General features: G+C 49.3%; 2 protein-coding genes across 2 annotated transcripts; both read left to right on the forward strand.

Annotated features, from left to right (window-relative positions):
• Nucleotides 1-627: 627 nt before the first annotated feature.
• On the forward strand, nt 628-2,863 carry LOC147800524 (uncharacterized). Its single transcript, XM_087147382.1, has 2 exons — nt 628-834; nt 1,138-2,863. The coding sequence occupies exon 2, from the start codon at nt 1,366-1,368 to the stop codon at nt 2,800-2,802; it is 1,437 nt and encodes a 478-aa protein (XP_087003508.1). The 5' UTR covers nt 628-834; nt 1,138-1,365; the 3' UTR covers nt 2,803-2,863.
• A 4,035-nt stretch (nt 2,864-6,898) lies between these two features.
• Nucleotides 6,899-9,201, forward strand: LOC147800525 (uncharacterized). The gene is made up of 2 exons (XM_087146638.1): nt 6,899-8,739; nt 9,042-9,201. Exon 1 carries the CDS (start codon nt 6,899-6,901, stop codon nt 8,174-8,176), a length of 1,278 nt encoding a protein of 425 aa, XP_087002764.1. The 3' UTR covers nt 8,177-8,739; nt 9,042-9,201.
• The last annotated feature ends 14,149 nt before the right edge of the window (nt 9,202-23,350 follow it).

Here is a 23,350-nt window from a genome sequence, read left to right on the forward strand (position 1 = left end):
TTGCCAGCAATTGAGATCTACGGGCACTGAGTATTATGTACGTTCTGATGCTTCAAAGACAACCAAAATCAAGGTTTGGCTGACTATAGGTTCGAAATTTGCACACAGAGTTTGCCCTTGACGGGGAGGGGGGACGCAGTACAATACTCATGTTTTGAAACTCAGACTCTAACCTTTGAGTTTTAAAATTTGGGCAAGTAGCCCATCACTCTCCTATTTCGTGATACCACATTTCATCCACCAGTCAAAATATATGAATTGGCCAAAAGTTTTCAGGCAAGCCAGTGGTTGTTTCTCCCTCTATCAGGCTTGAACATGGAAATGAAATTCGCTCGTTACTACATGGCGGTAACTTGAAACAAAAATAATTTCATCTCTAATTATACGTTTTTAGAATCAAATAAAAGATTCCTCATTAAAAACATTACACATGCATGAGAAAAGATACATTTGAGCAGTTTCTCAACTTGGGTGAGTGCCAGTACTATCAAAACCAAAGCTGTCCGTTATTTTGTACGTTATTACTTTATTCCGAACGACTGTGCCACCCTTGGGTCTGTTACTTCTGAACCATAAACAATCACTAGATAGGCCTACGCTATTGTAGCGAAATAGTGGGATGGTTAGAGCGCCCTCTTTAATTATTTGCAGTTAAGCATTTATATCCCATAATCATAACCCGCGCATGGGTATATAAGGAATGCGCGCGAGCTACTCGCGGTCTTTCCTGTCTTTCTGTTGTTCGGTCATATTTGTGCGTGACGAGTTCGTACTGCTGCTTGGTTTGGCTGTCAGAGCAGAACGCTGTGCTGGAGAGTGATTACTGGGCACTAGGTTAGTGCTGACTTCATTCAGTTATTGTAATTAGTCCTGATAAGCACTCACATCTCTTTTATGGTCATCTTTTATGTAATTCAGCAGTAAACAGTGCAAGTCAAGACGTAGGTGGTGTAAACAATTTGCAAATCCACAAGCCGCCTAATTAGGAGTTGCCTATTTAGGAGTCTCCTGTTTAAGAGAGTGCCAATATTAAAATAATCAACCAATCAAATCTGAAGCCAACCAGAGTCTTTATTGAGTTCGTCCAGGAAATCCCCCAGTACCAGTAACCCACGGTACCGGCCCCCTTTCTGCCAGCCCCCAAGATAAGACCCGTGGGTGGAACTTGTTAGGCTTCGGCGCCTGGCGGTAGACTGCCTCCAAACGGACCTGCCCCCCTGGTCGCCTCTACAGCCGCTCGTCGGGTCGACCAAAGGCACGCCCGAGGCTCCGTCGCTGGAGACCGCTACAAATGGTGTCAGAAGTGGGATTGGCGCCGAAGCATTGTTAACACACCTACGTAGGCGACACACCTGGCTTGATGATATGGCAGAGGATTTGCTAATCGATTTTGAGGGCGAGCTGGTCACGTGCGCAGCTGAGAGCAGTCAGGGGGAGAGCCTAAAGTTATCAAGTACCCCTGCCGGGCAGCTGGACCACCAAATTGCATTGTTAGAGGCGGAGCTTCACCTTCTTAGGCTTCGTCGACAGACGACAACAGATAATGGACATACCTTGGCCATTGTTGGTGACAACGAGAACATGGCGCTACCCCTACCTACCACATCAACACCGGTAAGAGCAAGGCCGACCCCCAAACCACGAACAGGAAAACCCAAGTTAGTTGCAGCATCTGCGCCTTGTGATGCAACAGGACACTCTGAAATACAACCCCAGGCTGAGAAAAATCGGCCAGCCAACGAAGTTGTGAAATCTGCAGCAGCGGAAACGAGCACAAGCAGAGAGCCGAAGGGAGAAACGGCACCGGAGGTGTCAAGAAACTCGTCTGTACGTGAGGATGGCGTCCTCCTAGATAGGAGCATCAACAAAGAGGAAAGTACGAGCGTTACCTTGAAGCGACCAAATATCGTCCCCGACAGGTTCAACGGGAAGACACCATGGAGGGATTACCGCCGCCATTTTGAGGCGTGTAGGTTGACCAACAACTGGTCAGATTCACAGGCGGGTGCATTCCTAGCCGCAAGCCTGCAGGGACCGGCACTGAAGGTGTTGGGGAGTGGTAGCACCGAGGGAAGTCCGCCGCCCTACACCAAGCTGGTCGACCAGTTGGAGAAAAGGTTTGGACCGGGCCAGTTGGCGGAAAATCATTTAATGGAGTTGAGGCATCGACATCAAGGAGCCAAGGAGAGCCTACAGGAACTAGGGCAGGCGATCAAGGAGTTGTCAGAACTGGCGTACCCCGAACTCCCAGAGGAAGGCCGAGATCGCCTAGCTAGGGGACATTTTGCAGACGCAATTGAAAACCAGGCGATCAGAGAGGGAATTTTCCGGGTGCGACCCACAACGTTGGAAGAAGCTGTGAGGGCTGCACTTGCAACGGAGAGTTTTCTGAAGATTGAAGAACACAGGGAAGGCAAAAGAACGAAATATGCCAGAGTGCTCGATAGTGACACTGAGCGCGCCCTACAGGAAATGAAAAAGGAAATGATGGATGGTTACAAGCGCCTAGAGAACCAGATCCTTAGAAGTCATCGGGAAATCAGTGAGCTAAGAGGAGAAAGGCGTAACCAAGGGAATTGTAACTCGCGCTCAGCGCCGGAGAGCACCGGGATTCCGTTCGGCAACAACAATGGAAGTGGAGAGATTCCTTTAGGCGATTTGACGTGCTATAGGTGTAGGCAGAAAGGGCACATCGCCAGAAATTGTAGGCAGTCGACCGGGCAGAAGAGGCAGAACACGGGAAACGAAGTACAGCTGCCCCAGGGGCCCGTGGTGCGGCTGGAGGAAAAGCAGGGCCAGTAGGTGACAGCATCTCTTCACAAGAAACTCGTAGCAATTCGGAGCCGAGACACCTTCCCGTACCTTCCAAGTCAACTGTTGCACAAAGTGGATTATTTGTTCCGGCAGAAGTTAGGGGAAGAGGTGTACAACTACTGGTTGATACAGGTGCGACCGATACGGTGCTTAATTCGGGATTATTCTTCGAAATTCCGGCCAGTAAAAGACCTAGGCTCGAGAGCAATGAGACACGTGTGAAAACAGCGAGCGGTGGGCTGCTGAGAACTATCGGCAGCGCCTACGTAGACATCCGGGTGGGAAAGATCACCTACCATGTTAATGCGGTATTTGGGGACATTGGACCACTAGAGGGAATCCTTGGGATGGATTTCTTACTGCGGACGCAGGGGAGCTTAGATTTTCACACCCTGGAACTGAAAATTGGAGACGAAAAAATAAAGTGCACCGACACCAAGGGAGGGCGATTTTGTGCCAGGATAATTGTCGCAAAAACAGCCGAAATACCGCCGGGCCATGAGGCGATTGTGCAAGGGTACATGGCAGGAGGTATCAAGGCGACTGGTTTAGGCGTCGTCGAGCCAGCCGAACAGAGTGAGTTGGCAGACAAAGGTGTGATTGTGGCCCGACTGTTGGTGAATGCTGGAGGAGACGTAGTGCCCATCAGAGTCTTCAATCCTGGACGGAGACTGTGTGTGGTGAAGCGGGGTGCTATGGCAGGCTTTCTCACCTCAGTAGGCGAAGAAGACATAGAATTGCCAGAGAGAACCCTACCTAGGGCGGAGACCAACGAGGAAGTCCCATCACATCTTATCGACTTGTACAACCGGAGCAAAGACGGAGTGGAGCCGCAACATCCACATCGAATTGCAAAGCTTCTGCGTGACTACCAGGATGTGTTCTCCACAGGGAGCACGGACATTGGACGTACTGATGTCGTCCGACATTCAATCAATACTGCAGATGCTCCACCCAGACGAGAAAGACCACGGCGGTATCCTAGACAGGAGCAAGAGGGGATAGATCGGCAGGTGCAGGAGATGCTCCGTGACAACATCATCGAGCCATCGGACAGTCCCTGGGCCTCTAACGTGGTCTTAGTAAAGAAGAAGGATGGTAGCAAGCGGTTTTGCGTTGATTACCGTCGACTCAACGCGGTGACCATAAAAGACTCCTATCCCATCCCCCGCATCGATGACTCCCTCGACGCGTTGTCGGGTTCGAGGTGGTTCTCCACCTTGGACCTGGCATCGGGGTATTGGCAAGTGGAGCTAGATAACGATGCCAAGAACAAGTCAGCTTTTGTAGTGAGAGGTGGTTTGTACTCATGGCGTGTAATGCCCTTTGGGCTTTGCAACGCCCCATCCACATTCGAAAGATTGATGGAACGGGTTCTCGCAGGGCTTCATTGGGAGACACTCCTAGTGTACTTAGACGACATCATTGTTTTTGCAGACACAGTGGAGGAAGAGCTGAGTCGCCTGCAGACAGTGTTTTGGAGACTGCGAGAAGCTGGGCTGAAGCTCAAACCAAAGAAGTGTGAGCTGTTCAAACAGCGTGTATTGTACCTTGGCCATGTGGTTACGAGCGAAGGAGTCTCGACTGATCCTGAGAAGGTGAAGGCAGTCAAAGAGTGGCCAACTCCTCAGTCTGTGAGAGACGTGCAGAGCTTCCTCGGTCTCGCGTCATACTATAGACGGTTTATCAAGAGTTTTGCAGACATCGCCCGACCCCTCCATCGCCTTACTGAGAAGGGCCGAGAGTTCGAATGGACGGCAGAAGCTGAAGGCGCATTTTGTGAGTTGAAGAGGCGCCTACAGGATTCACCCATTCTTGCTTACCCTGATCCATACGCGGACTATGTCCTAGACACAGATGCAAGCGATGTGAGTATAGGGGCCGTGCTGTCCCAGGTGAAGGATGGAGATGAGCGGGTGATTGCGTACGCCAGCAGGGCATTGAGCAAGCAGGAACGCAATTATTGCGTAACCCGAAAGGAGCTACTCGCTGTGGTTGTCTTTCTGAAGCAGTTCCGGCAATACATCTACGGGAAAAGGATCACAGTAAGAACCGACCACGGTGCGCTGAAGTGGCTTACGAATTTTCGCGAGCCACAGGGTCAAGTGGCCCGTTGGCTGCAGGTAATAGGGGAACATGACCTGAACATCGTCCATCGAGCTGGCCGTTCGCATGGGAACGCGGATGGCCTATCTAGGAGACCATGTGGGCAGTGTGGCCGTGAAGAGGAGATGACTGGGAGTGACGACCGTGGTGAGTCATGCAGCACCCGCATGTCTGAGGAAGCCGGCGTCAGGGTTATAACGGCGGCGCCTACCATTACAAAGGAACGGTGGAGGGAAGCTCAACTGCAAGACCCTTCCATAAAATGGGTACTCCATGAGAAGGAGAAAGCCGTGGCAAGGCCAGATCAAGAGGATCTTTCAGCATGTTCGCCTACAGCCAAGGTCTATTGGTTAACCTGGGAGCAGTTGGAGATCAGAGAGGGGTACCTAAACAGGCGCTGGGAGTCCGACGATGGACGACAGGTGAAGTGGAAGCCGATAGTTCCCGTGGCACTTCGCCCGGAGATAATCACGGAACTACACAGTGGAAAGACAAGTGGGCACCTAGGCCAGAGGAAGACATTGGAGAGAATTCGTCAGAGGTTTTACTGGGCTGGTATGGCAGCAGAGGTGAGATCTGCAGTCCGACGATGCAGTGTGTGTGCTAGTAAAAAGTCTCCAGCGAGGAAAAGTAGAGCCCCACTGCAGCAACGTCTGGTTGGCGCGCCGATGGAGCGCATTGCTGTTGACATGGTTGGTCCTCTTCCAAAGAGCGATAGGGGGAATAAGTATATCCTCGTAGTTGGCGACTACTTTAGTAAGTGGATGGAGGCTTATCCCGTCGCAGACGAGAAGGCAACTACGGTGGCGGAAACACTGGTCAGCGAGTTCCTGTGTAGGTTCGGAGTTCCTGCCGAGTTACATTCGGATCAGGGCAGGAACTTTGAGTCGCAAGTATTCTCGGAGATGTGTACCTTACTTGGGATAGAAAAGACACGCACCACGCCGTATAATCCCAAGTCCGACGGCCTAATTGAACGCTTCAACAGGACTCTGTTGACCATGATCTCAACCATGATTGAGCCCCACAGGCGTCAGAAAGACTGGGATACGAAATTGCCGTTTGCGACCTTCGCCTACCGAGCTACACCGCAAGAATCGACCGGGGAAACGCCCAATATGCTCATGTTGGGGAGGGAGGTGTACCTACCCATCGACTTGGCTGCTGGAACGGCAACGACAGACAACAGGAACCCGGAGGCCGTGCAGACGGACTATGCACTCAATCTCAGGGAGGACATTCAGGCGGCTCATAATCGGGCGAGAGAGTGCTTGAGGAAAAGCGCTAGGCGACAGAAGAAAACGTATGACCGTCGCGTTGTACATGATAGGATTTGCGAAGGAGGCTTTGTCTGGTTATACAATCCCGCAAAAACAAAGGGCCTGTCGCCTAAGCTTCAGTGTAAGTGGTGTGGACCCTACATGGTGGTTAGAAAGCTATCAGATGTAACCTACAGGATACAGAGGACGCCGAGGGGAAAACTGAAAGTCGTTCACTACGACCGTCTCAAACCCTACCTTGGTGACCCGATAGAACCGTGGGGTCCTGAAGGAAGGAAGGCGGGGAGGAGTCCCACACCTGGGAGTCCTGTGGTTGACCCGGCGGGTGCCAGCGGCAGTCTTGTGGAAGACAGCCAACCCGTTCAAAGGGAGGAGTCAATTCTCCAGTCACCTGCAGCGAGGCATTTCCCAGACGAGGAACTACAGAATCCAGACAACGTAGAGGAGACATGCGAGCCCGACGAAGAGTCCACACAGCTACACAGGCAGACAACGCCACCACCAAGGCGAAACCCGCCTAGGCAACGTAGGGTGCCACAGCGGTACCTGTAGTGAGAGTGTAGTTAAGAGAAACCTTCACCTCTGTAGGCTTTGGAGTGCGCTTAGAAAAACCGTAACGAAGGTATCAGGGGTTAAATTATCTCCTTTTTTTTTGGATCTTCTGTTTGCTAACACAGAGAGAAACCTGACCGGTGAAAATGGGAGGGAGTGAAGAGATGGTGGAGTGTCCGAGATGCCATGCGATGATGCACAAGAGAAGCCTTGATCGACATCTAACCGTGGAGCATGGCCCAAGGCTTTTCTACTGGTGTCTTAGATGCTCACATAAAAACAACCGTCGAGATAACCTGAGGGCCCACTACAAGGATTGCCACCCAGACAGGATCTCCGAAGTGGATCACATCAAAGGCGAGACTTATGAAGAACGGGAGAAGAGGAGAACCACTTCAGACAGGTCAACGTCGAGGGGTGGCGGAGAATCTAACAGAAGCTGTCCTAGGAAGGAGACTAGGGATGGCAAGACAAGTAAGCAGGGCAAGGACACTAAGAGGAAGCGTAGCCTGGATGGGGAAAGGCAGCGTAAAGACAAGAAGTCGAGGAGTGACGGGTCAGCACCCTCTTGCACTGTCTCCCGACCGCCAGATGACCTTCCAGTGGGCCTGTCTCCCTCTAAAAGGCGTTTGCCAAGCCCGAAAAAGTCTGCAATGGCTGGGAATACTGGAACCAAGAGCCTAGAGCAGGAAGTCGTCGCCCCTATGAAGGCAAAAGATATACCTGCTAAGGAGCTGGATGGATCTGCGGAGTCTGCAGCAGATGTTCCTGAAGCCGCGAGGGAGGTGGAGATAGTTTCTGGTTCCGGGCAGCAGGGTGAAGAGGATCTCATGGAACTGGCAGAAATAGCTTTATCTCCTACACCAATGCTGTGGGATCAAGATAATGAGCCTGCTGAGGAGCGGCCAGTGGCCCGATCTGGGGGAAAACCACGTGGGATGATTGAGATGTTCCACAGGCAGCCCACTGAGGGAGATGTGCCCCGTGAAGATACATGTAGTGACAAGCTGCCACACTGGCCTCAACCCATACTACCTGAAAAACTTCTACCTGGACAGGTGCTCCACGTGAATGAAACCAGGGAGACTTACCTGTACGCGGAGGAGGGACGTACGATCTGTGGCGAGGTGAAGAGGGAGTTTGACATCGTCTACTTGAAGACACTACCTCCTAAAAAGGACGTCAAATCCGCTGCACCGCAGAACGCCAGTTGTCTCCGTCGTCTTACTCGTTGCAGGGATACCGGGGCGGAGGAAATCGGAGAGCCTATGGATCAAGAGGATCTGGAGAGGGCAATGATCGGCAATGTCACCAAAGTCCATGAGACATCTTCGAGGAGCGTGTTCCAGGAGGGCCGAAAGCTCACCAAGGACAAGATAACACGGGTTTTCGATGTGAATTTCCGAGCAGGATTGAGGGAGTAAAACCTAAAGAAGTGGTGTTGCCTTTAAGAAACCTTTTTCGAAAGCTGTTTATGCAAGTTTTGGCATCATGTTTTAGAGCCAGATTGTTTGGACTAGGCCCTTAGCTTAGAAGAATTAAGTGTTCATTGGTTTTGTTATAAGACTTGAAGTTTTTAATGTATAAGTTTCCCCTTTTTCTAACTTAGAAGTGTATAATTTACCTGTGATTCCTTGAGGCACTTTTATTTCAACGACTGACTATGGTAACCTGTTTAGGAGTAAGAATGGATTTCGCTACTTTTATTTTTCAGATTTACGGTCAAAGGGACTGACCGATCTTGGGGCGTGGCTATGTAGCGAAATAGTGGGGTGGTTAGAGCGCCCTCTTTAATTATTTGCAGTTAAGCATTTATATCCCATAATCATAACCCGCGCATGGGTATATAAGGAATGCGCGCGAGCTACTCGCGGTCTTTTCTGTCTTTCTGTTGTTCGGTCATATTTGTGCGTGACGAGTTCGTACTGCTGCTTGGTTTGGCTGTCAGAGCAGAACGCTGTGCTGGAGAGTGATTACTGGGCACTAGGTTAGTGCGACTTCATTCAGTTATTGTAATTAGTCCTGATAAGCACTCACATCTCTTTTATGGTCATCTTTTATGTAATTCAGCAGTAAACAATGCAAGTCAAGACGTAGGTGGTGTAAACAATTTGCAAATCCACAAGCCGCCTAATTAGGAGTTGCCTATTTAGGAGTCTCCTGTTTAAGAGAGTGCCAATATTAAAATAATCAACCAATCAAATCTGAAGCCAACCAGAGTCTTTATTGAGTTCGTCCAGGAAATCCCCCAGTACCAGTAACCCACGGTACCGGCCCCCTTTCTGCCAGCCCCCAAGATAAGACCCGTGGGTGGAACTTGTTAGGCTTCGGCGCCTGGCGGTAGACTGCCTCCAAACGGACCTGCCCCCCTGGTCGCCTCTACAGCCGCTCGTCGGGTCGACCAAAGGCACGCCCGAGGCTCCGTCGCTGGAGACCGCTACACTATACAGCTTTTATATTGAGATCACTTAGAAGAAATGAAACCCGAACACGGTTGGGATCCCTTTTTATTCATTTGTCCAAAATGTAGGAAATTAAGATTACAAATGAAGTAAACCAGCATGAATCCTTTAGCTCACTGTATTCAAATCTAGAAAATTGCCTTTTGGGTTCTGCGCCCAGGGAAATGAAAAGGATGTGGTCAGGGAAAAGTCCAAAAGTTATGCGGTGTTGACCAAGCATTCAGGCGCACGGGCTCCTGAAATTCGCAAGGAATCGCACATAGAACTTCCACATAGAACTCTGATGGGCTCTCAGGGTTCCCGACCCACCACACTTCCTCGCTGCCCATCCATTTAACCCCCAAAAGGGTTCGAGCGACCATGCAAGGGAGGCAACGAGACAAGCCCCTAAGCCCTGGCCGCCGAGTCGGCCATACGTCTCGAACCTGTACTAAGGCGCTCACCTGGACTTCTCGGACAGTCCCAGCAGAAGAGCTTACCCGGTCAACTAAGGTACTGTTGGTATTTGACGGGTAAATTTGGTGTCTCTTATAGCTACTGACTGACGGCAAGCGTTGGGAAAATAAAAAGCTACCGCTGGGATTCAAATCCATTTGGCCATTTCAAAGGCGTTGCTTTTCGCCGTTTATATTAAAGAGATAATAAAACCATTAACCTTACTGCAGAGAATGTTTCTGTGTAAAGACTGAGTGACTAAAACTCTACAATAGTGCATCACGTAGTAAAAATACACATACACAGAAACAGTGGTCGTCAACAATAAATGTTCTCCCTGACAGCTCCTCCTTATAATATTTTTAATGCACGCATTAATATGGGCAAGTCCCCAGACCACGTCTGGATACCCGTCTACACGCATGAACTCTTTCATGAAATTATGTTAGTGATACGCAATTTTTTCTCCTTTTTTGAAGGGGGGGGGGCGTTTTCTTTCATTTTCTTTACTTGCACAAAATGACAGCCGAAGGTTGAATCAGGACCCCAAGGGTTCTGCCAAATAACATGTTATGTTATGTGGTGGATCTGATCTGTAGTGTAGTTCCTCAGACACATCGCCCTGCCCCGTGAATGGTGCCTCTTTGCAGTTAATTCCTTCTCTATAAGGATGTAGTTGAGAAGTGAGCACTTTCCTTGTCATGTTGTAATTTATTTTAACATGTGGACCTTAAGTTGTCGTATATTCAGTTCTGTGAAATGTTAATGTGAATACATCAGTGCGCTCCTTCATATTGTAGCGAAATAGTGGGGTGGTTAGAGCGCCCTCTTTAATTATTTGCAGTTAAGCATTTATATCCCATAATCATAACCCGCGCATGGGTATATAAGGAATGCGCGCGAGCTACTCGCGGTCTTTCCTGTCTTTCTGTTGTTCGGTCATATTTGTGCGTGACGAGTTCGTACTGCTGCTTGGTTTGGCTGTCAGAGCAGAACGCTGTGCTGGAGAGTGATTACTGGGCACTAGGTTAGTGCGACTTCATTCAGTTATTGTAATTAGTCCTGATAAGCACTCACGTCTCTTTTATGGTCATCTTTTATGTAATTCAGCAGTAAACAGTGCAAGTCAAGACGTAGGTGGTGTAAACAATTTGCAAATCCACAAGCCGCCTAATTAGGAGTTGCCTATTTAGGAGTCTCCTGTTTAAGAGAGTGCCAATATTAAAATAATCAACCAATCAAATCTGAAGCCAACCAGAGTCTTTATTGAGTTCGTCCAGGAAATCCCCCAGTACCAGTAACCCACGGTACCGGCCCCCTTTCTGCTAGCCCCCAAGACCAGACCCGTGGGTGCAACTTGTTAGGCTTCGGCGCCTGGCGGTAGACTGCCTCCAAACGGACCTGCCCCCCTGGTCGCCTCTACAGCCGCTCGTCGGGTCGACCAAAGGCACGCCCGAGGCTCCGTCGCTGGAGACCGCTACAAATGGTGTCAGAAGTGGGATTGGCGCCGAAGCATTGTTAACACACCTACGTAGGCGACACACCTGGCTTGATGATATGGCAGAGGATTTGCTAATCGATTTTGAGGGCGAGCTGGTCACGTGCGCAGCTGAGAGCAGTCAGGGGGAGAGCCTAAAGTTATCAAGTACCCCTGCTGGGCAGCTGGACCACCAAATTGCATTGTTAGAGGCGGAGCTTCACCTTCTTAGGCTTCGTCGACAGACGACAACAGATAATGGACATACCTTGGCCATTGTTGGTGACAACGAGAACATGGCGCTACCCCTACCTACCACATCAACACCGGTAAGAGCAAGGCCGACCCCCAAACCACGAACAGGAAAACCCAAGTTAGTTGCAGCATCTGTGCCTTGTGATGCAACAGGACACTCTGAAATACAACCCCAGGCTGAGAAAAATCGGCCAGCCAACGAAGTTGTGGAATCTGCAGCAGCGGAAACGAGCACAAGCAGAGAGCCGAAGGGAGAAACGGCACCGGAGGTGTCAAGAAACTCGTCTGTACGTGAGGATGGGGTCCTCCTAGATAGGAGCATCAACAAAGAGGAAAGTACGAGCGTTACCTTGAAGCGACCAAATATCGTCCCCGACAGGTTCAACGGGAAGACACCATGGAGGGATTACCGCCGCCATTTTGAGGCGTGTAGGTTGACCAACAACTGGTCGGATTCACAGGCAGGTGCATTCCTAGCCGCAAGCCTGCAGGGACCGGCACTGAAGGTGTTGGGGAGTGGTAGCACTGAGGGAAGTCCGCCGCCCTACACCAAGCTGGTCGACCAGTTGGAGAAAAGGTTTGGACCGGGCCAGTTGGCGGAAAATCATTTAATGGAGTTGAGGCATCGACATCAAGGAGCCAAGGAGAGCCTACAGGAACTAGGGCAGGCGATCAAGGAGTTGTCAGAACTGGCGTACCCCGAACTCCCAGAGGAAGGCCGAGATCGCCTAGCTAGGGGACATTTTGCAGACGCAATTGAAAACCAGGCGAACAGAGAGGGAATTTTCCGGGTGCGACCCACAACGTTGGAAGAAGCTGTGAGGGCTGCACTTGCAACGGAGAGTTTTCTGAAGATTGAAGAACACAGGGAAGGCAAAAGAACGAAATATGCCAGAGTGCTCGATAGTGACACTGAGCGCGCCCTACAGGAAATGAAAAAGGAAATGATGGATGGTTACAAGCGCCTAGAGAACCAGATCCTTAGAAGTCATCGGGAAATCAGTGAGCTAAGAGGAGAAAGGCGTAACCAAGGGAATTGTAACTCGCGCTCAGCGCCGGAGAGCACCGGGATTCCGTTCGGCAACAACAATGGAAGTGGAGAGATTCCTTTAGGCGATTTGACGTGCTATAGGTGTAGGCAGAAAGGGCACATCGCCAGAAATTGTAGGCAGTCGACCGGGCAGAAGAGGCAGAACACGGGAAACGAAGTACAGCTGCCCCAGGGGCCCGTGGTGCGGCTGGAGGAAAAGCAGGGCCAGTAGGTGACAGCATCTCTTCACAAGAAACTCGTAGCAATTCGGAGCCGAGACACCTTCCCGTACCTTCCAAGTCGACTGTTGCACAAAGTGGATTATTTGTTCCGGCAGAAGTTAGGGGAAGAGGTGTACAACTACTGGTTGATACAGGTGCGACCGACACGGTGCTTAATTCGGGATTATTCTTCGAAATTCCGGCCAGTAAAAGACCTAGGCTCGAGAGCAATGATACACGTGTGAAAACAGCGAGCGGTGGGCTGCTGAGAACTATCGGCAGCGCCTACGTAGACATCCGGGTGGGAAAGATCACCTACCATGTAAATGCGGTATTTGGGGACATTGGACCACTAGAGGGAATCCTTGGGATGGATTTCTTACTGCGGACGCAGGGGAGCTTAGATTTTCACACCCTGGAACTGAAAATTGGAGACGAAAAAATAAAGTGCACCGACACCAAGGGAGGGCGATTTTGTGCCAGGATAATTGTCGCAAAAACAGCCGAAATACCGCCGGGCCATGAGGCGATTGTGCAAGGGTACATGGCAGGAGGTATCAAGGCGACTGGTTTAGGCGTCGTCGAGCCAGCCGAACAGAGTGAGTTGGCAGACAAAGGTGTGATTGTGGCCCGACTGTTGGTGAATGCTGGAGGAGACGTAGTGCCCATCAGAGTCTTCAATCCTGGACGGAGACTGTGTGTGGTGAAGCGGGGTGCTATGGCAGGCTTTCTCACCTCAGTAGGCGAAGAAGACATAGAATTGCCAGAGAGAACCCTACCTAGGGCGGAGACCAACGAGGAAGTCCCATCACATCTTATCGACTTGTACAACCGGAGCAAAGACGGAGTGGAGCCGCAACATCCACATCGAATTGCAAAGCTTCTGCGTGACTACCAGGATGTGTTCTCCACAGGGAGCACGGACATTGGACGTACTGATGTCGTCCGACATTCAATCAATACTGCAGATGCTCCACCAAGACGAGAAAGACCACGGCGGTATCCTAGACAGGAGCAAGAGGAGATAGATCGGCAGGTGCAGGAGATGCTCCGTGACAACATCATCGAGCCATCGGACAGTCCCTGGGCCTCTAACGTGGTCTTAGTAAAGAAGAAGGATGGTAGCAAGCGGGTTTGCGTTGATTACCGTCGACTCAACGCAGTGACCATAAAAGACTCCTATCCCATCCCCCGCATCGATGACTCCCTCGACGCGTTGTCGGGTTCGAGGTGGTTCTCCACCTTGGACCTGGCATCTGGGTATTGGCAAGTGGAGCTAGATAACGATGCCAAGAACAAGTCAGCTTTTGTAGTGAGAGGTGGTTTGTACTCATGGCGTGTAATGCCCTTTGGGCTTTGCAACGCCCCATCCACATTCGAAAGATTGATGGAACGGGTTCTCGCAGGGCTTCATTGGGAGACACTCCTAGTGTACTTAGACGACATCATTGTTTTTGCAGACACAGTGGAGGAAGAGCTGAGTCGCCTGCAGACAGTGTTTTGGAGACTGCGAGAAGCTGGGCTGAAGCTCAAACCAAAAAAGTGTGAGCTGTTCAAACAGCGTGTATTGTACCTTGGCCATGTGGTTACGAGCGAAGGAGTCTCGACTGATCCTGAGAAGGTGAAGGCAGTCAAAGAGTGGCCAACTCCTCAGTCTGTGAGAGACGTGCAGAGCTTCCTCGGTCTCGCGTCATACTATAGACGGTTTATCAAGAGTTTTGCAGACATCGCCCGACCCCTCCATCGCCTTACTGAGAAGGGCCGAGAGTTCGAATGGACGGCAGAAGCTGAAGGCGCATTTTGTGAGTTGAAGAGGCGCCTACAGGAATCACCTATTCTTGCTTACCCTGATCCATACGCGGACTATGTCCTAGACACAGATGCAAGCGATGTGAGTATAGGGGCCGTGCTGTCCCAGGTGAAGGATGGAGATGAGCGGGTGATTGCGTACGCCAGCAGGGCATTGAGCAAGCAGGAACACAATTATTGCGTAACCCGAAAGGAGCTACTCGCTGTGGTTGTCTTTCTGAAGCAGTTCCGGCAATACATCTACGGGAAAAGGATCACAGTAAGAACCGACCACGGTGCGCTGAAGTGGCTTACAAATTTTCGCGAGCCACAGGGTCAAGTGGCCCGTTGGCTGCAGGTAATAGGGGAACATGACCTGAACATCGTCCATCGAGCTGGCCGTTCGCATGGGAACGCGGATGGCCTATCTAGGAGACCATGTGGGCAGTGTGGCCGTGAAGAGGAGATGACTGGGAGTGACGACCGTGGTGAGTCATGCAGCACCCGCATGTCTGAGGAAGCCGGCGTCAGGGTTATAACGGCGGCGCCTACCATTACAAAGGAACGGTGGAGGGAAGCTCAACTGCAAGACCCTTCCATAAAATGGGTACTCCATGAGAAGGAGAAAGCCGTGGCAAGGCCAGATCAAGAGGATCTTTCAGCATGTTCGCCTACAGCCAAGGTCTATTGGTTAACCTGGGAGCAGGTGGAGATCAGAGAGGGGTACCTAAACAGGCGCTGGGAGTCCGACGATGGACGACAGGTGAAGTGGAAGCCGATAGTTCCCGTGGCACTTCGCCCGGAGATAATCACGGAACTACACAGTGGAAAGACAAGTGGGCACCTAGGCCAGAGGAAGACATTGGAGAGAATTCGTCAGAGGTTTTACTGGGCTGGTATGGCAGCAGAGGTGAGATCTGCAGTCCGACGATGCAGTGTGTGTGCTAGTAAACAGTCTCCAGCGAGGAAAAGTAGAGCCCCACTGCAGCAACGTCTGGTTGGCGCGCCGATGGAGCGCATTGCTGTTGACATGGTTGGTCCTCTTCCAAAGAGCGATAGGGGGAATAAGTATATCCTCGTAGTTGGCGACTACTTTAGTAAGTGGATGGAGGCTTATCCCGTCGCAGACGAGAAGGCAACTACGGTGGCGGAAACACTGGTCAGCGAGTTCCTGTGTAGGTTCGGAGTTCCTGCCGAGTTACATTCGGATCAGGGCAGGAACTTTGAGTCGCAAGTATTCTCGGAGATGTGTACCTTACTTGGGATAGAAAAGACACGCACCACGCCGTATAATCCCAAGTCCGACGGCCTAATTGAACGCTTCAACAGGACTCTGTTGACCATGATCTCAACCATGATTGAGCCCCACAGGCGTCAGAAAGACTGGGATACGAAATTGCCGTTTGCGACCTTCGCCTACCGAGCTACACCGCAAGAATCGACCGGGGAAACGCCCAATATGCTCATGTTGGGGAGGGAGGTGTACCTACCCATCGACTTGGCTGCTGGAACGGCAACGACAGACAACAGGAACCCGGAGGCCGTGCAGACGGACTATGCACTCAATCTCAGGGAGGACATTCAGGCGGCTCATAATCGGGCGAGAGAGTGCTTGAGGAAAAGCGCTAGGCGACAGAAGAAAACGTATGACCGTCGCGTTGTACATGATAGGATTTGCGAAGGAGGCTTTGTCTGGTTATACAATCCCGCAAAAACAAAGGGCCTGTCGCCTAAGCTTCAGTGTAAGTGGTGTGGACCCTACATGGTGGTTAGAAAGCTATCAGATGTAACCTACAGGATACAGAGGACGCCGAGGGGAAAACTGAAAGTCGTTCACTACGACCGTCTCAAACCCTACCTAGGTGACCCGATAGAACCGTGGGGTCCTGAAGGAAGGAAGGCGGGGAGGAGTCCCACACCTGGGAGTCCTGTGGTTGACCCGGCGGGTGCCAGCGGCAGTCTTGTGGAAGACAGCCAACCCGTTCAAAGGGAGGAGTCAATTCTCCAGTCACCTGCAGCGAGGCATTTCCCAGACGAGGAACTACAGAATCCAGACAACGTAGAGGAGACATGCGAGCCCGACGAAGAGTCCACACAGCTACACAGGCAGACAACGCCACCACCAAGGCGAAACCCGCCTAGGCAACGTAGGGTGCCACAGCGGTACCTGTAGTGAGAGTGTAGTTAAGAGAAACCTTCACCTCTGTAGGCTTTGGAGTGCGCTTAGAAAAACCGTAACGAAGGTATCAGGGGTTAAATTATCTCCTTTTTTTTTGGATCTTCTGTTTGCTAACACAGAGAGAAACCTGACCGGTGAAAATGGGAGGGAGTGAAGAGATGGTGGAGTGTCCGAGATGCCATGCGATGATGCACAAGAGAAGCCTTGATCGACATCTAACCGTGGAGCATGGCCCAAGGCTTTTCTACTGGTGTCTTAGATGCTCACATAAAAACAACCGTCGAGATAACCTGAGGGCCCACTACAAGGATTGCCACCCAGACAGGATCTCCGAAGTGGATCACATCAAAGGCGAGACTTATGAAGAACGGGAGAAGAGGAGAACCACTTCAGACAGGTCAACGTCGAGGGGTGACGGAGAATCTAACAGAAGCTGTCCTAGGAAGGAGACTAGGGATGGCAAGACAAGTAAGCAGGGCAAGGACACTAAGAGGAAGCGTAGCCTGGATGGGGAAAGGCAGCGTAAAGACAAGAAGTCGAGGAGTGACGGGTCAGCACCCTCTTGCACTGTCTCCCGACCGCCAGATGACCTTCCAGTGGGCCTGTCTCCCTCTAGAAGGCGTTTGCCAAGCCCGAAAAAGTCTGCAATGGCTGGGAATACTGGAACCAAGAGCCTAGAGCAGGAAGTCGTCGCCCCTATGAAGGCAAAAGATATACCTGCTAAGGAGCTGGATGGATCTGCGGAGTCTGCAGCAGATGTTCCTGAAGCCGCGAGGGAGGTGGAGATAGAGGATCTCATGGAACTGGCAGAAATAGCTTTATCTTCTACACCAATGCTGTGGGATCAAGATAATGAGCCTGCTGAGGAGCGGCCAGTGGCCCGATCTGGGGGAAAACCACGTGGGATGATTGAGATGTTCCACAGGCAGCCCACTGAGGGAGATGTGCCCCGTGAAGATACATGTAGTGACAAGCTGCCACACTGGCCTCAACCCATACTACCTGAAAAACTTCTACCTGGACAGGTGCTCCACGTGAATGAAACCAGGGAGACTTACCTGTACGCGGAGGAGGGACGTACGATCTGTGGCGAGGTGAAGAGGGAGTTTGACATCGTCTACTTGAAGACACTACCTCCTAAAAAGGACGTCAAATCCGCTGCACCGCAGAACGCCAGTTGTCTCCGTCGTCTTACTTGTTGCAGGGATACCGGGGCGGAGGAAATCGGAGAGCCTATGGATCAAGAGGATCTGGAGAGGGCAATGATCGGCAATGTCACCAAAGTCCATGAGACATCTTCGAGGAGCGTGTTCCAGGAGGGCCGAAAGCTCACCAAGGACAAGATAACACGGGTTTTCGATGTGAATTTCCGAGCAGGATTGAGGGAGTAAAACCTAAAGAAGTGGTGTTGCCTTTAAGAAACCTTTTTCGAAAGCTGTTTATGCAAGTTTTGGCATCATGTTTTAGAGCCAGATTGTTTGGACTAGGCCCTTAACTTAGAAGAATTAAGTGTTTCTTGGTTTTGTTATAAGACTTAAAGTTTTTAATGTATAAGTTTCCCCTTTTTCTAACTTAAAAGTGTATAATTTACCTGTGATTCCTTGAGGCACTTTTATTTCAACGACTGACTATGGAAACCTGTTTAGGGGTAAGAATGGATTTCGCTACTTTTATTTTTCAGATTTACGGTCAAAGGGACTGACCGATCTTGGGGCGTGGCTATGTAGCGAAATAGTGGGGTGGTTAGAGCGCCCTCTTTAATTATTTGCAGTTAAGCATTTATATCCCATAATCATAACCCGCGCATGGGTATATAAGGAATGCGCGCGAGCTACTCGCGGTCTTTCCTGTCTTTCTGTTGTTCGGTCATATTTGTGCGTGACGAGTTCGTACTGCTGCTTGGTTTGGCTGTCAGAGCAGAACGCTGTGCTGGAGAGTGATTACTGGGCACTAGGTTAGTGCGACTTCATTCAGTTATTGTAATTAGTCCTGATAAGCACTCACGTCTCTTTTATGGTCATCTTTTATGTAATTCAGCAGTAAACAATGCAAGTCAAGACGTAGGTGGTGTAAACAATTTGCAAATCCACAAGCCGCCTAATTAGGAGTTGCCTATTTAGGAGTCTCCTGTTTAAGAGAGTGCCAATATTAAAATAATCAACCAATCAAATCTGAAGCCAACCAGAGTCTTTATTGAGTTCGTCCAGGAAATCCCCCAGTACCAGTAACCCACGGTACCGGCCCCCTTTCTGCTAGCCCCCAAGACCAGACCCGTGGGTGCAACTTGTTAGGCTTCGGCGCCTGGCGGTAGACTGCCTCCAAACGGACCTGCCCCCCTGGTCGCCTCTACAGCCGCTCGTCGGGTCGACCAAAGGCACGCCCGAGGCTCCGTCGCTGGAGACCGCTACAATATCAATGCTATCTTGCATTGAGGCTTTCTCCTGGGGTAGCATCACAGCTTTGCCGTGAATATGGAAATACTCGTAGCATGAACACAAAAAAGGAATAAAACACCCTTTGAAAATCGTGAAACAAATTAGAAAGTAAGATTAAGTGAGACAGAATGGAGCTCTTTGAAGGTTTACATTAAACGAAATCGATTGCAGCAATCCCTTATATAAGAAGTTGCGAATTCAGATTGTCAAAATGTAACTTGATGCAAGATAGGTTGCACTGAATAGTCAAATTTTATAAATCACATGATCACGTCATCGTTCATGCCATTTCACATTATGTCAGTCTCAGTACAAGCCAGCCTTGGGGCAAAGGTTTTGATTCTCAAGGCCAAGACTTTGACCCACAAGCTTGAAGTCCACCTGGACCCTGGAGGTCAAGGCCTGCAGTGTAAAGTTACCGGTACTACTGCGTCTATAAAACATGTCACATCATATCATGACTTGAGTATCGTCGGATTGGCAGTTGTTCTCAATTCCAGCCCATTTGTTATTTATTACAGTGATATAAAAGTGTCGCTTGTCCCAATGCTATGTTACCTTTTAAATATGCAGTATACGTGCCGTCGTGTCGTGCCGTTGAATCGTACTATCCCACCGTCGTGTCGCACTTTCGTGTCCGATCGATCCTTGCGTCATGCCATCAGATTGTGCTGTTGCGTTGTGCCGTCGCAACGCAAGTTTGCGTCACGTCGTCATGTCGTGCCATTGCAGCGTCGAGTCTTTGTCCTGCTGTCGCCTCAGACCTGTGAAAAACAGACGCGCCCTTTACAGATGTATCTTACAGACGTCGCCCGGCCCTGTTCTCATAGACTCATTAAAAATATTTATAGATTGACAATAGAGGGCGCAAGAGCGTAGTCTCTCATGGCTGAGTTCGGGCGGCTTGTTCTCGTATGTTCCCGAACAGCTTGATTTGTTGTTCTTCGGTCAGCCGCTCGAACGCAGGGAACGTACCATTGGTCATCGCTGGTAGTCAGTGACAAGCAACATGCAACATCACGGCGTCCATGTACGTTATTCGAGAGTTAATGCTTGGATAACTGGGCTGAATTTTTTTCTAGTTTAAACAGGAACGTTCACTTCTGTGTTCTGGAAAATAATTAATGTCAATTTTGCAAAACTTCCCATAGTCTCCGACTTTGTAGGCAGTCTATTTTTTGCAAATGTTCGAAAATCAAAATCTCTCGAGTTTTCCGTGTGTTTCTGCAAAACCTTGACAAGGAGGTGGTATGTGATCCTGTTCCAACAGCAGTGTTCTTGGGTTGTGATCCTGCCGTTCGAGCGCGAGAACAAGAAACCTGTGTCAAGAACTGGCCGCCCGAACTCGACCCATGGGTACAGTCCACTAATTCCGAGCAAGCCCCATTGAAAACAGTGTAAAATCAGCACTGTTCACGGCCTAATAATATGCATACCAACATCCCTGAGATTTCAGAAACACAAATGAAATGATTGTTTTTTCCCTAATCGTTCAATTTCTTTTCAATTTTTTGTGGGTTTACCAATTACATTTTTAATTATTCCCACAAAACAAAACCACGCCAGAAAAGTGAATTATCCGAATCCGACTGCAGCTATTTTTCAAGTGGCAACCCTCAACTTTCTCGGGCACATAGGCCAATTTTTCGACCGTAGTATTTAGCCATTCTGCTCTCACATGAAAGCCCAAAGACCCAGGGAGTTCATCCTGGCAACGATTTACACAATGATCTCACCATTTTGGGGCCAAACAGTCTCCTATTTTCAAAAGATACTGTGGGGGCACTTTTAATGATAATGAACTGGCCAGAAATTCTCACTTGAGTTAATGGTCTGAACCCCTATAGGTTGCAGGCCAGTAAAATAAACTGCCATAGCCAACAGTGATAAATACCCGAACTTCAAAAATTCAGGAAAAATACTTTCGAGTTTCTCAGGCGTTCTAGACGCACGTCAAATTATTAAAGCCCAGTTTATGATTTTTCATTTTCTTTCAAATTTCCATTCATTAACCGATGACCTCTCAAGATATTTATTTCCATGGAAGGTCACCCCTAAAATGCAGTCTTAAATCCCCTTGCCATTTTCAAATACCGATGCCCACATTTTTCGAAAATTAGACCGTTTTCAGACACCGATTTCTTCCAAATCTCACTCAGACGCAAGCTGGTAAGCCTATTCTCTTTGCCCGCCTATTTGTCTTTTCAACAAATCTCGAAGTTCATGGGCCACAAAATGTTCTTTTTCGTGGAGAATTTGGGTGCATACAAATTGTGATTTGGCCCGCGCAAGCAGTTTTCGGCCTATTTACTGGCCTGCATCCGTACTGTGAGTAAACTAAAACGCTCCATTTTGTTCCGCTCGGAGTGGATAGTGCGCCGCCAAGAGTTTGCAATGCGTTGGCCTACGGGAAATCTGTCCGCTGCGGGAGTGCGCGTTTAAAGCCTGGGGTCGACAGACTTCGCGCATTGTGATTGGCCAACGCGCTGGAAACTCTTGCAGGTGTACTTTTGTGATACGCTCCTCTTGGAAATCTTTTTTGTTGTACTGTCTAACAGACTACTGCGGGTCATATTTCTTGAGAAGGGAAAACCGGGGAATGTCGACAAATCTTGAGCTATTGGCAAATCATAGGCATAACCAAGACTCCTCACAAACTGCCAAATAATAGTGGTACATGTATCACGAACCTGAGGGCACCTGTCCCTTTGCAACTCACTCCGTTTATTCTGCTTCCACTCTGACGGCCATTGTATGTACTCCTCTGTAGTCGACTCCTGCTTGCTTGAAAGCGAGCCGAATAGCTTCTGCCCTCCTTTGAAACTTAACGCGTAGTGTAGCACATAGGCTACCTAATCACGGCGCTTGGTAAGGAACATCAATTTTCATGCTTTTCAAAAATCTTCCATGCAACTTGAGTGGCTGTCGCGTCCCCCCTGCTCTGCTAATATGGGATGATTATTAATAAAATACGGTACAAAGCAACAGGTTGAAGTTCAAAGTGCGCGTATAAAGTGCTTATAAATGTAAAGTCTAAACTCACACATGGAGTTAGCGGGCTTTTCTTCGATTTCCTTCGATTTTTCGTGTAAATATCCTAATGAGAAAGGAAATTGAGATTTACTTGAAAATCACAGGCACCCACAGCCTTGATTTATTTTTTGTTAAGACAGCGTTGAGTCAGGACTCTCCAGAGTAGAGTTCAGTGGTGCGTAAAGGGCGCGGTGGATGGCGGGGGGGGGATGAGGACGATGTTCTCACCCCAAAAGAGCCTGGGGGATGAGAGAGAGGCGATTCGTTCATTTTCATTATTTTCATATAATCAACATTATTTTGAGGGCGGGTATACCTATGATGAAATCTGCTGTATACTCCAAGTTAGACATGACTTAACTTGCAGGTTGGCTCACAGAAGTCTTTTAAACAGTAACGTTACTTGTTAGCCCCATAAATAATGCTGATGTGCTGGACAACCTGTTCTCATTGGTCTATCCACCATGGCATACACACCCACAAAAAACAAACACGTCATATTTTCTGAAACTTAAACAAAGTGGTAATTGCCCTCTAACAATACATTTAATAAACAGTTTATCATCCACAGCAAGTCTTGTATTTCTGGATTTCAAGGTGAAATTGAGAAGACAAGATGGAATGTCTGTATCTGTTGGCAGATTTCTTCCTGGAATTTGATGAAAACAAGTCGGCACGTTTTTACAGTATGCAAATTAGAATAACACTGTGGATAAGTTGGCCGGAACATTTTTGCTGAAAATGTTTTTCCCAAAAAAACACTTGGTTGAATCCTCAGAGAGGCGATATTTTCTTGTCAAGGGGCAGGGGTAGTCTAGCATTATTGGAATTAGTTATGTGACTAGTATATGCTTTGCAGGCGGGATTCGTACTTGCCTTATTCGGAAAAGATCTTTAGAAGTGAATGGAATCATCACATTGTCATTTGTTAAACCTCAGCTTTTGTAGGTCCTATGCAACCCATTTGATTTTTGATGGGCGACGGGCGACGCACGACGGACGACGCGACAGTTGTGTAATTTGAAGAAAAAACACGTCGCCTGCTGTCCTTATTAACCTCCCCCCCCCCTTTTCAAATTTCTCCCCTGGGAGTACAGTCTGCAATGGACGCAATCACGCCATCAGTGTAATAACTGAATCTCATCATACGGTACGACTTCTCAACGGGTAAACAAAACCCTAAAAGGAAGCGAATCAAGGAAATCGATTTGCCTCAGTGAAGGGCGCTCCTTACTCTAGGACGCGTCCCATACGTTTTTGTTTCACTTCTTTTAAGTATTTCT

The sequence above is a fragment of the Acanthaster planci genome, linkage group LG01 (genome assembly GCF_054643075.1).
Source record: "Acanthaster planci isolate LZ-2023a linkage group LG01, COTS_SCS, whole genome shotgun sequence".
Taxonomy (NCBI): Eukaryota; Metazoa; Echinodermata; class Asteroidea; order Valvatida; family Acanthasteridae; genus Acanthaster; species Acanthaster planci.

What these genes read in the sequence shown, in the direction of transcription:
- LOC147800525 (XM_087146638.1), top strand. Translation starts at nt 6,899, where the DNA reads ATGGGAGGGAGTGAAGAGATGGTGGAGTGTCCGAGATGCCATGCGATG.
- LOC147800524 (XM_087147382.1), top strand. Translation starts at nt 1,366, where the DNA reads ATGGCAGAGGATTTGCTAATCGATTTTGAGGGCGAGCTGGTCACGTGC.